This window comes from Labeo rohita, chromosome 25 (assembly GCF_022985175.1).
Source record: "Labeo rohita strain BAU-BD-2019 chromosome 25, IGBB_LRoh.1.0, whole genome shotgun sequence".
Taxonomy (NCBI): domain Eukaryota; kingdom Metazoa; phylum Chordata; class Actinopteri; order Cypriniformes; family Cyprinidae; genus Labeo; species Labeo rohita.
The window spans coordinates 4,167,141-4,187,416 of NC_066893.1; the positions used below are offsets into that span (position 1 = coordinate 4,167,141).

A 20,276-nucleotide genomic window follows, 5' to 3' on the forward strand; every position below is an offset into this window, starting at 1 on the left:
ATAGTAGTCGATTAATCTGTATTTATAAGCTCTTTTAACTATGAGGGGTACACTAAATTGACATTATGCAACTGTAATAACTATTATGTTACTTTGTGACTTTGAATCTTACATGTGAATCAGAACCTCTGAAAAACTGGTTTAAGCAGGTCTAAGATGCTTTCCTGTCCCAGTCAGGTGTGTTTGCTGGTTTTAAAGGGGTTTTGGGCTGGTCAGGTTGAGAAACAAGCTAGCCTAGACAAAGACCTGCCAGGTTAAACTAGTTAAAACCATATTAAACCAGCTCAGACCAGTGCTGGATATCTAAAATTAAAACAATTTTTAAAAAATTCTTAACTGAAGAAAATAAAAATATAAATATTAGATGAAAAAACTTTTTAATTTCTTTTTTAATGTAAATTAAACTAAAATTTAAAAAAAAGTTTAAAGTATCAAATTAAAATAGAACTAAATGGAGAAAAAAATAACAAAAAATAAAATGAAAATGACAATTAAATACCAAAAGATATATGGATGCATTTATATTTTTGTTGACATTTTATGTCATTTTTCTCCATACTGTGCAGCAATGCATTCGGACAAACATTGTCTTGAAGTGTCTGCAGTGAAGGGCAGCACATTTAGGCTAGACAGATGTAATGATCTGGCCAGCGCTGGTTATTTTGGGGGATGATGTCAGTCGCTCGCTTAGCCTGGATCTGTTATGGTTCCTCAGTGTTCGATTCCTTCGTCTCCCATGTGAGATTCCTTTTACTGTCTGAACCGGAGTGGAAATCACTTAGGCCTGCTTCTGTAGGGTTGCGGCTCAGGGAAAATTGATACTTCTGATTCTGTTGAGACCATTTACTTGTGCCCTAACATAATGTTTAGCAATGTATGATTTTAAATTACTCCAACTTTAAGGATCATAGTGATTAAGCAAATCATTTTCATTCCAAATCCAAAATATTTGATGCATGTCGGCGTCGGTAAAACGCAGAGCTGATAGTGTCAGTAAGTTTATCCTGAGCTTCCAGAGGGACTCTAGGGTTTCATATTGGCCGCTCATGGTGACAGGGTGTGTGTATGCGGCTCTAAAGCTTTGGCAGATCCCAGAGCCGATGTCTTAGTTCTTGCTTTCAGCTCTGCCTGTAGTTTTTCAATGATAAATCACGTCGCTTGCTGACAAGAGGAACGTTGTTGCTTTCCTAAGCAATCACACTTACCGTATTCACCTGCCAGATGATTAAACAGGCAAAAAAAATCCCTAGACTTCCACTGAAGGAGGGGCTGAGTTATTACTAGAGACTGGAATATCAGTTTAGCTACTCTGGTGATGCACCAAAATGAATTATTTACAGAAACACGGAAATTGAAATTAGGTATAATTTAGGCGAAAACCAAAAATAAAGTTTCAGTACTGAGTTTGAATGATTAAACCGTTGTGCCTTTGGTTCTTTATAAATCTAAATCAAAACCTGCAGGTTTAAGCAGGTCTAAGTAGTTTTCTGGTCTCGCAGGCAAGCCTGTTTGCTGGTTTTAAAGGGGTTTTGGTCTGCTCAGTTTGGGAGATCAGCTAGACTAGCCAAAGACCTGACAGGCTGAACCAGTTAAGACCATCTTAAACCAGTAAAGGCCAGTGTTGAGTATCATTTACTAAAACTATTACAGATCATTTGCTGTAATTGAAATAAAATAACAATAATTAGATTTAAGGTAAAATAGTTAAATTGGCCTGTTTTTTAAATTATTACTTTAAACATATCCCTGATAGCACACATGCATCACGGAAACGTCTCTTTGGCGTCTGCATTTACGTCTGGAAGACGTATTTTTTACTCAAGTGTTTTCTCATCTGCAGTACGTCTATTGGACGTTTCCTATCAGATGTCAATTAGACGCATATTAGATGTCTTTAAGATGTTCTAGAACATATGTGAAACTGACATCTTACAGGCGTCTGTCAGATGTTTGTACACAGCAGATGCTTTCCAGATGAAGTAATCTTTAACAGACAATATTTAATACTAAATTAATTCTGTCTAAACCTGCATTTTGGGTGAACTATACATGATATTGTTACAAAATTAGATATAAATTCGGCAACTAACTGAAGAATATTTATAAAAATTCAAGTGTTTATTTAGGCAAAAATCGAAAGTGATTTGTTTTCCGGGATGCGCTGAAATTTCGGCCACCAGAAATTATCGGCTGAAATGGCATTTTCGGTTTTTGCCCAAAAGAGAAAAATGGTCAAAAGTGTATTAATCGCATGGCAATTATTGAGTTAAATTAAAAAGTCTGACAAATTATTTTATTATTATTTAATAAAATAACAAATAATTATTAAAAAGCATTTTCAGTTTTGTTTTTTTACCAAGTGCATGCAGAGTTTTCATTTTCAGCCCAGAATTTTCATTTTGGTTCATCCCTAGTTTTGTTAATTAAATTTAACTAATTGAACTCAGCATGCTGGTCAGGGTTTGTGTTACAGATGATAAACCAGTCACAGTAAAGTTTGTTGGCAGTGAGCCACCTCTTGATATTTTAGATGAACAAATTTGACATATTGCTTCTCTAGCATCATTTTTGGAAACAGTGTGTTCACACTGCTGACATGTTTACTTGCTAATTTATCCACGTTGTGTTCTTGAAATAGATGCTGACTGAGTTAAAACATGCCTTCGGAGAATCTGTTTAGGTCAATGAATTCAATTTACTGTTCCTTGCACACTGAATCGGAAATTTTCGTATACGTTTGTTTCGTATTCATCAAAATTTGCCACACACAGAACATCATGGTAGCTCAGAATTGTCAAAATGCCTCTCAAAATGCTTGCTACAAATGCAAAAAACTGAGAAAATTGAACCCGTTCTGACACTTATGACGGATAAAAGTTTTGGAGGCAGTGTGTAAATGTGAGTGACACAATGTGCAAAATTTCAGACAAGAATTTCAGTGCGCAAGGACCTTAAGATGAAATTTTAAACAATCCCCTCCTAGAGTTTTCAAGCTTTTTTCGAACTGATGTGACTTATGGTTTTCATTAAACAGATGATCAAAACTACAAAAAAAAATCCCATAGACTTTCATTAAGGGAGGTCAAAACGTTGTACAATAACACCTATAGAGTATTTAAACTGTTTTTAAATAGCAAACATTAATGGCTATCCTGGGACATGCTAAACCATGCTATTAACCATGTTTTATGCCAAAACAGGTTAGCAGTATCCTAATTCACACTTGCAACGTTAAATCATTTTAAAAATCATGTTAAAACAGGTTAGAAAGTTGGCGCTGATAACCTTGTTGGGTAGCCGGTGAGCTACGGGTGTCATGAGTTTGAATCCCAGCTCAAGGACCTTTCCCGATCCTGCCCCCCTCTCTCTTTCCACTTCGCTCAGATCTGTCCTGTCATAATAAAGGAAAAAATCCAAAAATAAATCTTAAAAAAAAAAACTAAGCAATGTGTTAAATCATGCTAGCAACTTGGAAAACATATTAGAAATTAGCTAAATCGAGTTACAAAAACATGAAAAAAACATGCTGTGTTAAATCATGCTATTTAAACTGTCTTTCGATAGCACAGCTTAACGACTATCCTGGGACAACATGCTAAGACAGGCTAGCAGTGTGCTGAAACATGCTCACAATGTTCTAATTCACACTAGCAATGTTAGGAACGTGTTAATTCGTGTTAAAAATGTGTTAGCAACATGTTAACAACGTGTTGTTATGTTTTAACAACATGATAAAATGTGTTAACAACATGTTACAACATGCTGACAGTGCATTAAGTCATGTTAGCAATGTGTTAAATAATGTTAGCAACAATTTGAAACATGCTAGCAACATGTAAACTTGTTAGCAATGTGATACATCATGCTAGCAACGTGTTAAAACATACTAGCAGCAGACTAAATATAAAAGCAAAGTGTTAAACCATGGTAGCAGAATGCCAAATAATGTTAGCAGTGTGTTAAAATGTGAGCAGAGTGTTAAATTCCTGTTAGCAACTTGCTTAAACATTTTAGCAACGTGCTAGAATATGCTGATACCATTTTATTGACTTCTTTCTTCAAGCTTTTTAAAGTTATTTCCAACTTTTAAACAAGGCTTTGCCAAGCCAGCATCAAAGTTTGTTTACAGACTCATACTCATCTAGTTGTGTTTGCTGTTTCGGCTGAATATATTCAGTTGCTGAAACTTTGTTGCATCTCTACTTTAGTTATAGGTTGGAAAGTAACCGCACCTGCATAGCAACACCCTGGAAACACATTAAAGACAGTGTTTCACTATTGGACACCCAATGGTTGTCTGAGGATTGATGGTTTATTCTCAAACAGTTCAGGACTATGGGGGCTCATTAGGACCCTTCTGAAGCCCCACGGCACTTTGGCGCTAATTATGAGTCTTAGAGAGAGCGGGATAGGGATTCCCTGATGGGACCGGCAGTCTGGTCTCCACTGATCCAGTGTTCATCCCAAACAACATGTTGCACTGACAGAAGGTCCTAATCAAACTTTCATTGCCCTGTGTGTGTGTGTGTGTGTGTGTGTGTGTGTGTGTGTGTGTGTGTGTGTGTGTGTGTGTTACTCATTCATCCTCCCCTCGCTGTGCCCTACTTTAGTTACAGGGTTTATTCAAATGATGGCCTAAATTTGGACAAACTTTGTTCATCCGTGTAAAATTGAAACTGAAAGTGGCACTGTCACTCACCTCAGGGTTTGCTTAACTACATATAAACATCAGCAAGACTTTATGTACTTCCCTGAGAATGACTAATGGACTTTAACCATGATTAACCATGATTAATCACATCCAAAAAAAAATGTTTACGTAATATGAGTCTGTTGTTTATATTTGTTACGTATATATAAATACATCACATACAGTATATATTTTGAAAATATGTACATGTACATATTTATATTAATATAATAATGTGTGTATACACAGCACACACACACATATATTATGTAAACAAAAACTTTTATTTTGGATGCAATTCATTGTTTGACAGGGCTAGAATTAAGACATATTTCCTTTCTTAATACCAAATGACTTACGTCTTACTGTGCTCAAGTTATAAGTGGAAATGGAAATGTAATCAAATGTAATGTAAATGTTATAATAAAACTAATTTTCTTGTGAAACAAAAGCACAATGGCATGGCAAAATAATAATAATAATGATCAATAATATTATACTTTGCACATTCCAGTCAAATCCTGATGTCCTAAAATCCCACCCAGTGATATTTTAGTATCAAGATTTTTATATATTTTTTTATTAATATTTAATGTGTGTGTGTGTACTTGTTTTTGCTACATTGTGGGGACCAAATGTCCCCACAAGGATAGTAAAACCTGAAATTTTTGACATTGTGGGGACCGGCCTGCGGTTAAAAAATTATTAAAAATAGTAAATGGTGTTTATCTGAAAGTGTAATGATGCAAACATGTTTTCTGTGAGGGCTAGGTTTAGGGTTAGGGTTGGGTTAGGGAATAGACTATCGTTTTCGACTATTATTTTTGCTGTCTTTATGTCTATATAGTTTTTTTTTTTTTTTTTTTTTTCTGTTTTATTTTAGTACTTAAAGTTAAACTAAATGAAAATAAAAATGTTGTCTTGGAAATTAGTTGAAATAAAATAAGGGTTTTTTATTTATTTATTTTATTTATATGTATTTTATTTAATTTCAGTTAACATTTTTTTTATTTCAAGTTTTTTTATTATTATTATTATTATTATTATTATTATTATTATTTTACCTTTTCCAGGTTTTTCTGTTTCACTCGAAAATGTCACATTACTAAAGGTGAATTTCGTGAATGCTGTTTCACATATTAAAACTAGTTTTCGTCATGTTAAAAATGACTGTGTTACTATTTTTTTATGATATATAATATAATATAATATAATATATATTTTTTAAGTTCTGGTTAGCCAAACAATATTAGGGATATTTCAGGCAAAAATTAGTTCTGTTATCATTTACTCATCCTCATGTTGTTCCAGACTCAACCCAGAAAAACGATGTGAACAATGTTAGTAAATTATGACAAAATTCATTTTTGGATTAGTTTAGTTGTGCTTTTGCTTAATGTTATTTATTAAATTAAGCAAAATTTCTTCTTTCATTATTAACACAAAAAATTTCATATGGTGTAACTATCAAATATATAAAAATTCATAGAATCACTTGAATAAACTTTGCGTGTGTGTGTTAAATTTCTGAATTAATTTGTTCTGATATTTTGGGGGGTATAAAGTCAAAAGCATCAGGGTGGTACAACTGTCCTACTGTCCACCATATTGGTATCAGGCAATAAATGTTAATTTTACTGTTATCGTTATCGTCCCAATAAGCAAATTTGGGCAATATATTAAGTGTCTGGGACATGGCTTTTAATTGTGAGACTTTTTTTTGTTTCAGGCTTGTAAAAATTATATAACGTTTGGATTTTGATATATCACCCAACATATTGTTTATTGGCTTTTAAAAATAAAGATTATTGGTTATTGGTATTGGCCAAAGTGCATCCCTAAAAAAATTCATTTTTTGAAAATTATGGTTGAAAATGATTGTGTAAAAATGTTGGTGTGTTGCATTTTAAAAACGCAGTGATGCACAAAACTTTGTACAGCTAGAAGCATCTGTGTTCATGTATTTGCATTTTTCAAGCCTAATTAGTGAACTTTGCTATTACCTTTCTAAGTTATCGTAGTTACTATATGATTTTCTCATGGTGGATGTTAAAACAGGTGAAAAATCCCTTAGATTTTCATTGAAGTCCATATTTGGAGACCAGAATGGGTGGACTGAGTGTGGGCTAAGTTTGATAGGTTTTTTTTTTTGTTTTTTTTTTTTTTTTTTTTTAGCAACCACCTAGCAGTGGCCTCTCAGTGTAAAAATGTAAATATGTAGTTATTATTTACAACATTTCTTTCTTCTATTGCAGTTACCCCAATGTTTTGTTTGGCTTTCAAGGATTGAAGGCAGTCGTACATACAAGTATCTGTCATGTATGAACTCCCTGCCCTTTGCCTTTAATAGCTCAATCGTTTGTGTGAGCGCGTGTGTTGAGAGTGTGTGTGGAGTTACTCATTAATCGTCTAGCACTCACAGATACACTGCGCTGGACTGTCATAAGTTTCAGTCTCCATAGTACCAAGAAACTTAATCATTAACACTGCAGACGCACCTCTGATGATACTGAGCTGCGCTTACAGCCCGATGACGACAAATAGATATCTAATAATAAAACTCCACACCCTGGGACTAATATAGTTTGTCTGGTGATGTGCTGTCCTGGATGCTCACCACTGTTAAAGCATCTTAAAGTGAACATTGTAGTGTGTTAAGTGATGTGTAGCAGGGTCAGTGGTAAATTAGTGTATCCACAATAAAGAAAATGCAAAATTTCATACAATTTTCAAGAAAAGTTTAAATTTAGCACTAATAACATTAAAAATGTCATATGGTGCAACCATCAAATATATAACAATTCATACACAGAATGACGTGAATAAACTTTTTATGTTTGTGTTTTTTTTTTTTTTTTTTTTTTAATTTATGAATTAAAATTGATTTTGATATTTTGTGGGGGCACAAAGTTAAAAATGTCAGGGTGGTATGGCAGCCTTAATATAATAATGAAGAAAAAAGCCTTATTAAAAGAATGAATTTCTTGAAATTATAATAGCTTGGTATTTTTTGTAATTAATACTTCTTAGAAGAAAAACCCTCCACTGTTTGTTATTAATTTTTTTTTTTTTTTCACTGAATGAAAGTCATGTGGTATGACCAACATGCAGAAAAAGAAATTAAAATTTGATAGGTTGATGTGATAAGTCTCAAAGTTCAAAAGATTAGAAATTAAAAAACAAACAAAAAAAGAGTTTAGTTCACAGAGTGAAATGTCATGTGGTGTGACTCTCCAAAATATTGATTGATTAACAATATTTATTTTTGGGGGGCGCAAAGTAAAAAAATGTCCGGGTGGTATGACGGTTTCAATATAACAATAAAGAAAAAGAATTATTAAAAGAATGAATTTCTTGAAAATTATGATAGCTTGGTATTTTCTGTAATTAATATTTCTTAGAATAAAAAAGTCCACTGTTTGTTTGTTTTTTTTTCACTGAATGAAAGTCATGTGGTGCTACCAACATGCAGAAAAACCCTTCACTGTTTATTATGAATATTTTTACTTTATTTATTTATTTATTTATTTTTTTACTGAATGAAAGTCATGTGGTATGTCCATGCAAAAAAGAAATTAAACATTTGATAGGTTGGTGCAGTAAGTCTCAAAATTCAAAGATCAGAAATTTTAAAATAAGTGGTTAGTTTACAGTGTGAAATGTCGTGGTGTGACTCTCCAGAATATTGATTGATTCAATGATATTTGCTAAAAATAAAAATACAAATGAAAAACAGACTTGTTTTTTTTTTTTTTTAGTTAGGTTAATTCAGGTTGTAAAACGCCATACTTAATGAACATGAGGACATTTATGAAATATCTTGAATTTTTTTTTTAAATAATTTTGAAAATAATAGAACTATGTGTTTATTTATTTAGTTATTTATAATTAATTGATATCAGAACTTTGCTGAAGGTATTTAGATGAAAAATTGTCATCATTTACTCACCCTCATGTAATTTCAAACCTCTGAAATTATTTATTCTGCGGAGCATAAAAGAAGATATTTTAAGAAATGTTTTTGTTTCACATTAATATTATTTGCATTGACCTCCACAGAAGAAAAGTCATACAGGTTTGGACAGGTTTGAGGGTGAGTAATTGGGTCATCACTTTAAGAGTTTCATCTTCCAAAATAAATTAATTTTGGCTGTTTTTTATTGATTTGTTCTCTGGTTTTAGTTCAATCATGGCCACACTGTACTAATTTGGTTTCCATTGTTTAGATAAAAGGTTAAAATGTTGTGTGAATGAGGGCTTACTTTGTGGCCACAACTTCTTTTTTCTAAATAAAATCAAATTAGGCAATACTAGACACTGACACGCATTTCTCAGGAGCTGCCTTTTTCTTTGGAAATCCAGTTGAAACCACAGACCTCGTGGTCAAGAAAACAACATCAACCACCTGAAACCAGCAACATCCAGCCTATGACAATAAAACCAGTGAGGGGCAGTAGCTAGATCACATTCAGAGTTAATGTTGTTTTAGACCATGTTGAAACTTGAACCGAAACCCACAAAATGATCAGTTATCAGATAAAAGCTCGGTGCGCTGCAAGCTCGGGTCTTATTTCAAGTGCCAGAATGCTTTTCATATTTTATAGTTTATCTTCCTTGCAGTTCTGTGCGAGTTTGTTCACTGAATGCTAAACGAAACATGAAAGAGCATTCCAGATTCCTTTAGGATAAAATTCTCCGGGACTTTTGGTCTTGGTGGACTAAGGGGGAGTTTACATGACACCGTTTTCAGCTAAAACTGAGAACTTTTGGCCATTCTTGTACACAACAGTGAAAATTAACCACAGTTTTGCTACAAATGCCATGATTAAACTATAGTTGTAGCAAAACCATGGTTATTTTGTGGTTACCATGGTTTAACTACAGTAGCCATTTATTTTTATTTATATTAAAACTACAAATTAATTCATGTAAGGGTTTTGGGGGCTGTAAACAAACTTTTAAAAACAGGTTTCAAAGTGCAAGTTTTTGTAAACACAACGCTATCTCATGACCAATTTTTATGAGGCTAATTCGTATGAATTCGTACGACCTCACTCGTACGATTTTGTACGATTTGTCTAGACCCCAGTGTCCAGGGGCGGGGTTAGGGGTAGGTCATAAAATACGTACGATTTAGCAAAATTTGTACCAGTGAGGTTGTACGAATTGGTATGAATTAGCCACCACGTAAAAAAAAAAAATTACAAATTGCCATGAGATTGGGTTGTAAACTATACCATTATTGTATCCATGTAAACTACAAACAAATTAGTTTGTGAAAACGTTGACATCATGCACATGTGTATTGCATGTTCATATTTGCATGCAATTCATATGTGCGCAGATGAGTAATATTTCCATACAAAGCGACATCGCCAACTATTGGCCTGGGATGCATAATACAGTGTTTTTAGTCATTTTCATGGATCGTTTTGACAATGTCGTCTATACGTGAGACTTCCTAGTTTTTAGTACGTCGTTATCATGTAAACGTACCTCTTAACTACTGCTACCTATTGGTATGGAGAGAAATTTCCTCTCACGTAGGTGCAGTCACTAGCTGCGTTTCTATTACACTTCAAATTACGCAAATTGAAATTGCAAATGAAAAATACGCCCAAAGGAAACACATCAATTTCGCAGATATATATATATATCGCAAAAAAAGTTTTTACACTCACATGAGGTGGTTTTTCAGGCAATTTGAAAAAGAAATATTTTACAAAACTGCAGTGGAAACAGTTTTTCACTTTTACAGGTCACCTGGTGTACGTAAAAGTCATATGATCATTCTTTAATTTACTAGAACCTCCAAGAAACACCTCACACGTGGCCACTCTCAAGTAAAAGGGACTTCCTTGCCATTATTGCTTTCATAACCCCTTATTTACACTGCAGACGTCTGGGGCGCATTGCGGCTCCAACACGGCCACCGGAGCTGATCATGGCCACTCTAGTCAATGCTTGTGTTTATACCACATTTCAGAAGCAGCTCTCCACTCTGCTTTGCTAAAGATACATGCATACGTCTCCTTCAATTAAAAATAATGGGTAGTGCGGTGGCACTATATATATGTATACCAACATCTGTGACTTATCGCAAGAATAAAACTGAATAAAAGAATTAAACTTTTTTGTTTTTATTACCTTGTTGTTATGTAAACATACCTTAATGTGGTTGTAAAGATCTGACACACCATGCCGAGCTGTAGTTCTTAACCACGCAAGTTTGCGATACTGTTTGTTATTGTGAATGTTCGTTGAAACTATGGTTTCGTAAAACATCAAATAGTTGAAATATGTTGGTAACTTGGGACCACAGTTGGCTAACAATATTTTTAGGAAACATCCCAGATTGGCCGTTCAAACCAATACACAAGGCAAAAAATCAGTGAAAGTAAGCAAAATACACAGCACTGCTTTGTTTATGATGTGTATATGCGCAGCCCTAGCTCTTACGGTTTCCCTTTTCAAGTGACACAAACAAACTACTGCCACCTACTGGTAGGGAGAGTCATTTTTTCACATGCCGGTGCAGAACGTACACGCGTCACTAGCTGCATTTCCATTACCTTTCAAATTGAACAAATTGAAATTGAGAATTGCAAATATGCCCAATGGAAACACGTCAATTTCGCAAATCTCCCATATCGCAAAAAGAAAAATGTATGCTTGCGTGAGGTGAAAACTGCAATGGAAACATTTACAGATCATTTGCCGTATGTAAAAGTCACATGATCATTCTTTAATGTACTAAATAATGTACAGCATATGTAATGGCGGCGATTATATGTAAACGTATTGTGATTTCGCAACCCTTTTTTGGTCGACATTTATAGAAGATTGCAAAATTCGTCGGCTTTCGTTGCTGCTAGTCCTTGATGTCGGTTTGCTGTATCTGATCTTTAATATGGATGAATAACTACAGAAAAGACACCAGCTTGTAATAATTTGCAGGCTTTAGTTGAAATGTAAAGTTTTTAGTCATACAGTCAAAGATTTGGAAGTGAGACAGTGAGACTTTGGACTTCTTGTATGTTCATTTCAACAAAGCACTGCTGACAAACATTATGTCCTATGAATCCTAAACATATCTTCAGACCTGAAGAGGATCTTTGCTGTGTCTGTAACAGAAATCAGAGAATTAGGATGCAGTGGGAGGTTTTTGTCTGTATTGATGGTGCTGCTGGTTTCTCCTCAGGTGTGGTGAGAGGTTGAAGAGGAGTGAAGGGATGACTGAATATAAGCTGGTGGTGGTGGGCGCTGGAGGCGTGGGCAAGAGCGCTCTCACCATCCAACTCATCCAGAACCACTTTGTGGATGAATACGACCCCACTATAGAGGTAACGTGTGTGTGCATTGAGTGATCTCATCCAGTAATATATATACGGTATCAGCTATATATAAAATATCATCAGCACATTGTGGTCGAAATCAATACATAATCAATAACTGTACTGTACTTTTTGTGTTTTTACCCTGTCAGCTGGAGCTTTTAGATACTTCTAAGTGATTTTTATTTATTTATTTTTTGCCAGTTTTTACTTACTGCTCTTTAATATGCTGATAGTATAATTTTACAGGAACTGTAAAAACATCATACAAATAGTATAGTGGTCTGTCATATATCATTAGAAAGGTCAGCAAAGCTGTAGCAGCAGTTACAGTATGTTGTCCATACAATGGGTGTCAATGGGGTCCAATGTTGTTTGGACCCCAGTGTTCTCCAAAATATCTTTTTTATTCTAGCCAAATTATTGTATTAGATTATTAGCTACGCATTGTGTCGTCATCATCTTTTTTCCATTTTATGACTGATAGCAGCCAGGGTTAATGTGCAATACTGCCACCTACTGTGTTGGAGTATCAACCATATAGTTACTAGTGCAGGATTATTGCGGATTATCATATGATTATTATTGTATGTTTAATATTAACATGACATCAATATTTTACCTTTTAGATATCTTGGTTATCGTCAATATTGCAATTCCCCCTAAATTCACAATGTCATGCTTTCTCGTAGGGTTGTCAAACATTCAAAAACTCTTTATGATAGGGTTTTATTGTTTTATTGTTATTGCCATTACTTAATTACATTAGTTAAAGGTATGGACCCACAAATTTTAATTCTCTCATTAATTACTTACCCTCATGTTGTTCCAAAACTGTAAGACCTTGAACCCAAATCAAGATATTTTTGATGAAATCCAGAGGTGAAATTAGGTGAACTGTCCCTTTATTCAAAATTAACAATGAAAACTACTTTTAAAGCATTTATTAAGATTCATTTTAATTTTTCATTATTCATCAAATAGGAATGCACCGAATGTTCAGCAACCGAAATTATTCGGCCAAAAATAGCAAAAAAATAAATAAATACATTTTAAAAAAAGCACCTTTTGGTGTTCGGTGTCCTGTAGACTGTAATGTCTACTAAAATGTTAAAAATGTTCAGTGATAAGTAAATACTTTGAATTTAAATTTCTTTGAAAAGCAAGACAAAACTGTAAAAAGCACATTTTTCCTATTTAATTTATGCAATGGTGACAAAATTGGCAAAATACAAAACAAAAAAAAAACCTGTTTGGTAATCGGCCCTCGGCCCAGTGTTTAATTTTGTTAGGTTTCGGCTTCAGCCAAGAATTTTCATTTTGGTGCATCCCTATCATCATTTGTTAATATTATTTACTGGACCTGAGCTTTTGTGAACTAGCAATGAACAGCTGTATATGTATTAACTTTTATAGTAACATTAATAACGAATTGAATTTATAAATACTGTTAAAAATTGTATTGCTCATTGTTAGTTAATGCATTAATTAATGCTAACTAATGGAGCCTTATTGTAACGTTTACCAGAATTTCAGCAATAAATATAAAACTGATATCTTTCACAATGCTAATGAACATACACTGACCAAAAATATAAACGCAACACTATTGTGTTTGCCCCCGTTTTTCATGAGTTGAACTCAAAGATCTAAGACTTTTTCTATGTACACAAAAGGCCTATTTCTCTCAAATATTGTTCACAAATCTGTCTAAATCTGTGTTAGTGGGCACTTCTCCTTTGCCGAGATAATCCATCCACCTCACAGGTGCGGCATATCAAGATGCTGATTAGACAGCATGATTATTGCACAGGTGCCTTAGGCTGGCCACAATAATAGGCTGCTCTAAAATGTGCAGTTTTACTGTATTGGGGGGTCCGGGGGGGTCCGAAAACCAGTCAGTATCTGTTGTGACCACCATTTGCCTCACACAGTGCAACACGTCTCCTTCGCATAGAGTTGATCAGGTTGTTGATTGTGGCCTGTGGAATGTTGGTCCACTCCTCTTCAATGGCTGTGCGAAGTTGCTGGATATTGGCAGGAACTGGAACACGCTGTTGTATACGCCGATCCAGAGAATCCAAAACATGCTCAATGGGTGACATGTCCAGTGAGTATGTTGGCCATGCAAGAACTGGGATGTCTTCAGCTTCCAGGAATTGGGGCCGTGCATTATCATGCTGCAACATGAGGTGATGGTCGAGGATGAATGGCACAACAGTGGGCCTCAAGAACTCGTCACAGTATCTCTGTGCATTCAAAATGCCATCAATAAAATGCACCTGTGTTTGTTGTCCATAACATACGCCTGCCCATACCATAACCCCACCACCAACATGGGCCACTCAATCCACAACGTTGACATCAGCAAACCGCTCACCCACACAACACCATACACGTTGTCTGCCATCTGCCCTGTACAGTGAAAACCGGGATTCACCATGAAGAGAACACCTCTCCAAAGTGCAAGACGCAATCGAATGTGAGCATTTGCCCACTCAAGTCAGTTACGACGACGAACTGCAGTCAGGTCGAAACCCCAATGAGGACGATGAGCATGCAGATGAGTTTCCTGGGCTGGTGTGGTTACATGTGGTCTGCGGTTGTGAGGCCGGTTGGATGCACTGCCAAATTCTCTGAAACACCTTATGGTAGAGGCTTATGGTAGAGAAATGAACATTCAATTTACGGGCAACAGCTCTGGTGGACATTCCTGCAGTCAGCATGCCAATTGCACGCTCCCTCAAAACTTGCGACATCTGTGCCATTGTGCTGTGTGATAAAACATTTTAGAGTGGCCTTTTATTGTGGCCAGCCTAAGGCACACCTGTGCAATAATCACGCTGTCTAATCAGCATCTTGATATGCCACACCTGTGAGGTGGTTGAATTATCTCGGCAAAGAAGAAGTGGTCACTAACACAGATTTAGACAGATTTGTGAACAATATTTGAGAGAAATAGGCCTTTTGTGTACATAGAAAAAGTCTTAGATCTTTGAGTTCAGCCTCATCCTCAAGTCTGCCAAGATGTAGATAAGTTTGTTTCTTCATCAGATTTGGAGAAATGTAGCATTACATCACATGCTCACCAATGGATGTGAATGGGTGCCATCAGAATGAGAGTCCAAACAGCTGATAAAAACCTCAATAAAAGCCACAAGTAATCCACACCACACCAGTCCATCAATAAATGTCTTGTGAAGTGAAAACTTGCAATCCATCAAGGCGTTTATAACTTCAAACCATTTTTTACCCTCTAAAATACAAGTCCTCTATCCATAATATTGCTTTCTCCAGTAAAAAAAAAACAATCTGGATCAGGAGAGAAATATGCATAGATCACTGTTTACTAGCAAAACAGCTCTAAAGATATGTGGGTGAGTTTTGATGTGAGAAGACAACATGGCATTTGGCGCTAATGGATTATGGACTCATATTTTGGCCAGAAGTGACAGTTTAAAGTTTAAACACCGTAATGATGGATTTATTTAGGCTTTTGGCTTCACAAGACATTATTGATGGACTGGAGTGGTGTGGATTACTGTTTTTATCAGCTGTTTGGACTCTCATTCTGACGGCACCCATTAACTACAGAGCATCCATTGGTGAGCAAGTCATGCGATGCTAAATTTCTCCAAATCTGATGAAGAAACAAACTTAGCTACATCATGGATGGCCTGAGGGTGAGTAAATATTAATTTTAGTTTTAGGGCAAACTATTCATTTAATGTTAGCTGAAGCATTAGCTAATGGAAATCTCATGCTTGATTTGATTCTGATTCATCTCTAGCCTTCAGATATTGTACATTATGCTTTATATGAATCAGTAGTTTCTCTCCTCTATGTCTGACATCATCACTGATGCAAATAAAATCTCGCCTCATCATTCATTCATTTAGTCTGTTTCTCAGCACACTCAGTGTCAAATAAACCCCAGGAGTTTCCCCTCGGCCTGCGTTTGCTCTCAGCGTGAGGGATGTGTGTGTGTACGTGCTTCCACACGTCCCTCACGCTCTCTCTGTCCTGTTTTCCCGCCACGCCCGTCTCTGGACAAACAATGTCCTTTTTATGGCTGAATTGCTGTGCGCTAACACACATGAGCACAGCGTTTATGTGTCTGGTGGGACACAACTCAACCATCTCCACTGTTTCAGTCCCTGCCTTTTTGTCCCGAAAGTCTTTTATTCAGCACGTTTTTACAAAAGTCCTCAAATCATGTCCATGTGTGTCAAACAACTAAAGCTTATTGGCTGCTGAGTAAGAAGTAAATGTGAAATGTCTTACTGATGAAAGCTGACTTGAGTTTAGTGTTGATTTGGCTGGGCGTCTTTGTGCAGGACTCCTACAGGAAGCAGGTGGTGATTGACGGAGAGACGTGTCTCCTGGACATCTTGGACACTGCAGGTCAGGAAGAGTACAGCGCTATGAGGGACCAGTACATGAGGACGGGCGAGGGCTTCCTCTGTGTGTTTGCCATCAATAACACCAAGTCCTTTGAGGACATTCATCAATACAGGTGTGTTTGAAGATCAGCTGTCAGGCTGAAAAGGCCTTCAAAATATATTTTCAATGTCCTTACATTTCTTTAATTTTATGTGGAGACAAGAAAATGGACGTCAGAAGACATTTGGGTTGAAAAATTTGCTGGGGTACCTTTAAGACTTCAGTATGTAAATAACTTCTGTTATTATTGGCTAACCTTTTCGCATTTTCAGTTTTCGCATTTTTAGAGGTCAAATGTCCTCACAGAAATCTCTTTTGTATACCAAGCAGCTTTCTTTTGGTCATTGTGACGAATTTGTGTGACAAATTAAAACTGTTGCAAAATCTGAATTTCACATGACATTCCTAATTGCGTCATTTTATAGAGATTTCACACGATCCAAAATGCAACCTGTCAAAAAGAAAGTTTAGGTTGTATCAAAGGACAAAAATAAAAAGTTATATTTTTGCCAAAGAAAATGAAGCCTATTTTTGGACCATTTGTCACATTATTTTCTTGACAAAAAACACCATTTTTTTATACCATAATGCACACATGGTTAAAAGTATTAAAAGTAAAGTACTCATAAATCATGGTAATATTTCTTGTACTGCTTTGAGTTACACTAATTTAGAAAAATGTATTTTAGGTAATTAATATATTTTATTATTATTATTATTAATTTTATATTATGTATCATATATTAATATATTTATTTTATATCACGTTATTAGAATTAAAGTTATAAAATTAAAAAGTATAAAATTAAAAAAATAATAACAGTATGCATGGATAAATAATTTATAATAAATACTGCAATATTCCAAAAAAATAAGTATGGTCAGTTTTGATTTCTTGATGACTTTAATGTTATCTATCTATCTGTCTATCTATCTGTCTGTCGACCTATCTATTTGGCGACTATGAAATATATATATATATTTTTTTTCCAGATTTCCCAAAATTCCATTTTTTCTCCATTTTTAGACTCCATTTTAATAGTTAAATTAAAGTTTATTAATCAAAAAGCATGTGTTAAAATCAGGAAACTTATCCAATACAACAGCAATTTATTAAAAAATTAACAAAAATGTACATTTTAGGGCACTATGAAATACATGTATTTATTTATTTATTTATTTATTTATTTATTTGGCGACTATGAAATCCGTTTTGTTTTTTTCCCCAAATTTCCCCAAATTAATTTTTTCCCGTTTTTATTTTTCTGGATTCAATTTTAATGGTTAAATTAAAGTTTATTAATCAAAAAGCATGTGTTAAAATCAGAAAACGTATACAATTCAACAGCAATTTATTAAAAGTTTAACAAAAATGTAAATTTTAGAGCACTATGAAATACTTTATTTATTTATTTATTTGGTGACTATGAAATCCGTTTTGTTTGTTTTTTTTTTCCCCAAATTCATTTTTTTCCCCCCGTTTTTATTTTTCTGGAGTCCATTTTAATGGTTAAATTAAAGTTTATTAATCAGAAAGCATGTCTTGAAATTAGGAAACATATACGATTCAACAGCAGTTTATTAAAAGTTTAACCAAAACGTAAATTTTAGGGCCCTTTGACATACATTATTTATTTATTTATTTATTTATTTGTTTGTTTGTTTGTTTGTTTGTTTGTTTGTTTGTTTGGCAACTATGAAATCTGTTTTATTTTTTTTCCAAATTTCCACAAATTCCGTTTCAAACAAACAAATTGCTGCACAACAGGTGCACGGTTAAAACAAGGAAGAAAAATTGTGATTAATCCTTAAAAAATAAGGTTTTAATAATATTTTTTTTAATAGTAGTAGTAGTATTACATTGAGATGTACATTATGTTGTACAAACATAATACAGCTGTCACAATTTGTTCAAGTTTAATCAAACTTTTATTTTTAAAAGATTTTTCTTTGTGTGTTATATGACAACAATTTTTCTCAAATTAAACAGCCAGAAAGTGGTCATAAAGTGAACATGAAGGATTCATGAAATATTCACACACACACTATTTCATGTGGCAATCTGATTTAAATGAACTGACGTACCTTCAGTTTATTCGTCCAAATTCTCTGACATTCCATGCTATACACTAAATTCAATTTTTACGATTAGATTCTGCGATTCTGTCTGTTTTCATAGGGAAATTATAGGGCCTCCTCATCACCTATCTGTCTGTGTTTTGATTTTGGTGTGAAATATGAACTAGATTTGTGTGTGTGTGTGTGTTACCAAGGCCAAGAGCCAAAGCTGACGTGTTAAACTGCAATTCACACGAAGTAGCGTAATGCCGCCTTACGTGAGCATCAACCCTGTGACCTCCGTGATCACGTTAGCATCGATTCTGATTCCCACTAGCACCTCTTAGTGTTATTTATCAGCGCGTTTGACATCACTACAGAAACACAACATGGATTACGCCATCGGGTCCTTAAACTGCATCTTTGACGGAGCATCCGTCGCAAAATATTCAGTAGTTGCGCTTGACAGGACGACAGAAAGTGAGATGGAGTATGATGGTGCAGTGCCAGTGAAATCGATCCCAACTCAATTAGACTGAAGGAGAGCGAGAGCAAGAGAGCTTTCAAGGACATGAAAGGAGAAAAGAAAAGGAGCATAACTGGATTACATCAATCCGTTTGTTGTTTGTGGGTAATGGGGTCTAGATAATGGATTTTTAATATATGAAGTACAGTACAACATGGGGAATAGTAATGCACTGTTTAATATCAGACACAGATGGCAGTTGATAACGATCAGTTTGCATTATATACACTATCAGTCAAAAGTTTGTAACAGTTACTGTTTTTTAATGTTTTTGAAAGAAGTCTAATAATTACATGTAATCTGGATTACGTAATCAGATTCCAAAAATCAAGTACTGGTAATTAAATTAAATTATCCTCTTATATATATATATAGTTTTAATATTTTCTTTTTTATTGATTTTAAAATTATTTATTTTAATTTAACATTTTTATAATTTAATTAATTATTAGCTTTTCATTAAACTCATAAACCCCTACAGTTCCTTAACAAACATCAGTTTGGGAAACCTTAATGTTTAATGCGCTTCATGTTGTTAATAACAACAAATGTAATTTTTTTTTTTTCTTTTTTCTTTTTTTTTTTTTTACCCTTTGTAGTTTTTATGCCAATATGCTACAAGATTATCCTTTTTAAATCAATGTGATAAACAGGTCAAAAGTAGTCTGATTATATTACCTAGAATTTTTTTGTGTCATCTGATAAACCTATTATATTTACTGGAAGTACCCCTGAGATTTTAAAATAAATATATAAAATACACATAAAAAATAAATTAATATTTTAATAATTAAGTATTACATTTGCATGTTCATTGGTTCTCTGACATTGGTTAATGGTCACAAAAATGTTATAGTTATTTTGTTTTAGTATTTTATTTTATTTTTTATTTATTTTTTATTTTTTTTGATTAATTGATTTAAAATTTATTTATGTTAGTTTAACATTTTTATGATTTAATTAATGATTATCCTGTTTAAATCAATGTGATAAATGAGTTAGGTCAAAAAAAGTAATCTAAAAGTAATCTGAGTATATTACCTAATTTTTTTTTTTTTTTTTTTTTTTTTTTTTTGTCATCTGACCTTCTTTCACCTAATATATTTACTTGAAGTACCCCAGAGATTTTAAATAAATATATATTATATATATATAATAAATATTTTATTAATTAAGTATTACATTTGTATGTTCATTGGTTCTCTGACATTGATTAATGGTCAAA

At 34.1% G+C, this 20,276-nt stretch overlaps 1 protein-coding gene across 1 annotated transcript in view; it reads left to right on the forward strand.

The window, feature by feature from the left end:
• hrasa (HRas proto-oncogene, GTPase a) overlaps window positions 1-20,276 on the forward strand; it is a 28,470-nt gene that overhangs the window by 1,180 nt on the left and 7,014 nt on the right. Inside the window, exons 2-3 of the mRNA XM_051099887.1 lie at window positions 11,892-12,033; window positions 16,362-16,540. Coding sequence (XP_050955844.1) covers window positions 11,923-12,033; window positions 16,362-16,540 — 290 coding nt within the window. The 5' untranslated portion in view covers window positions 11,892-11,922. The remainder of the gene's footprint in view (window positions 1-11,891; window positions 12,034-16,361; window positions 16,541-20,276) is intronic.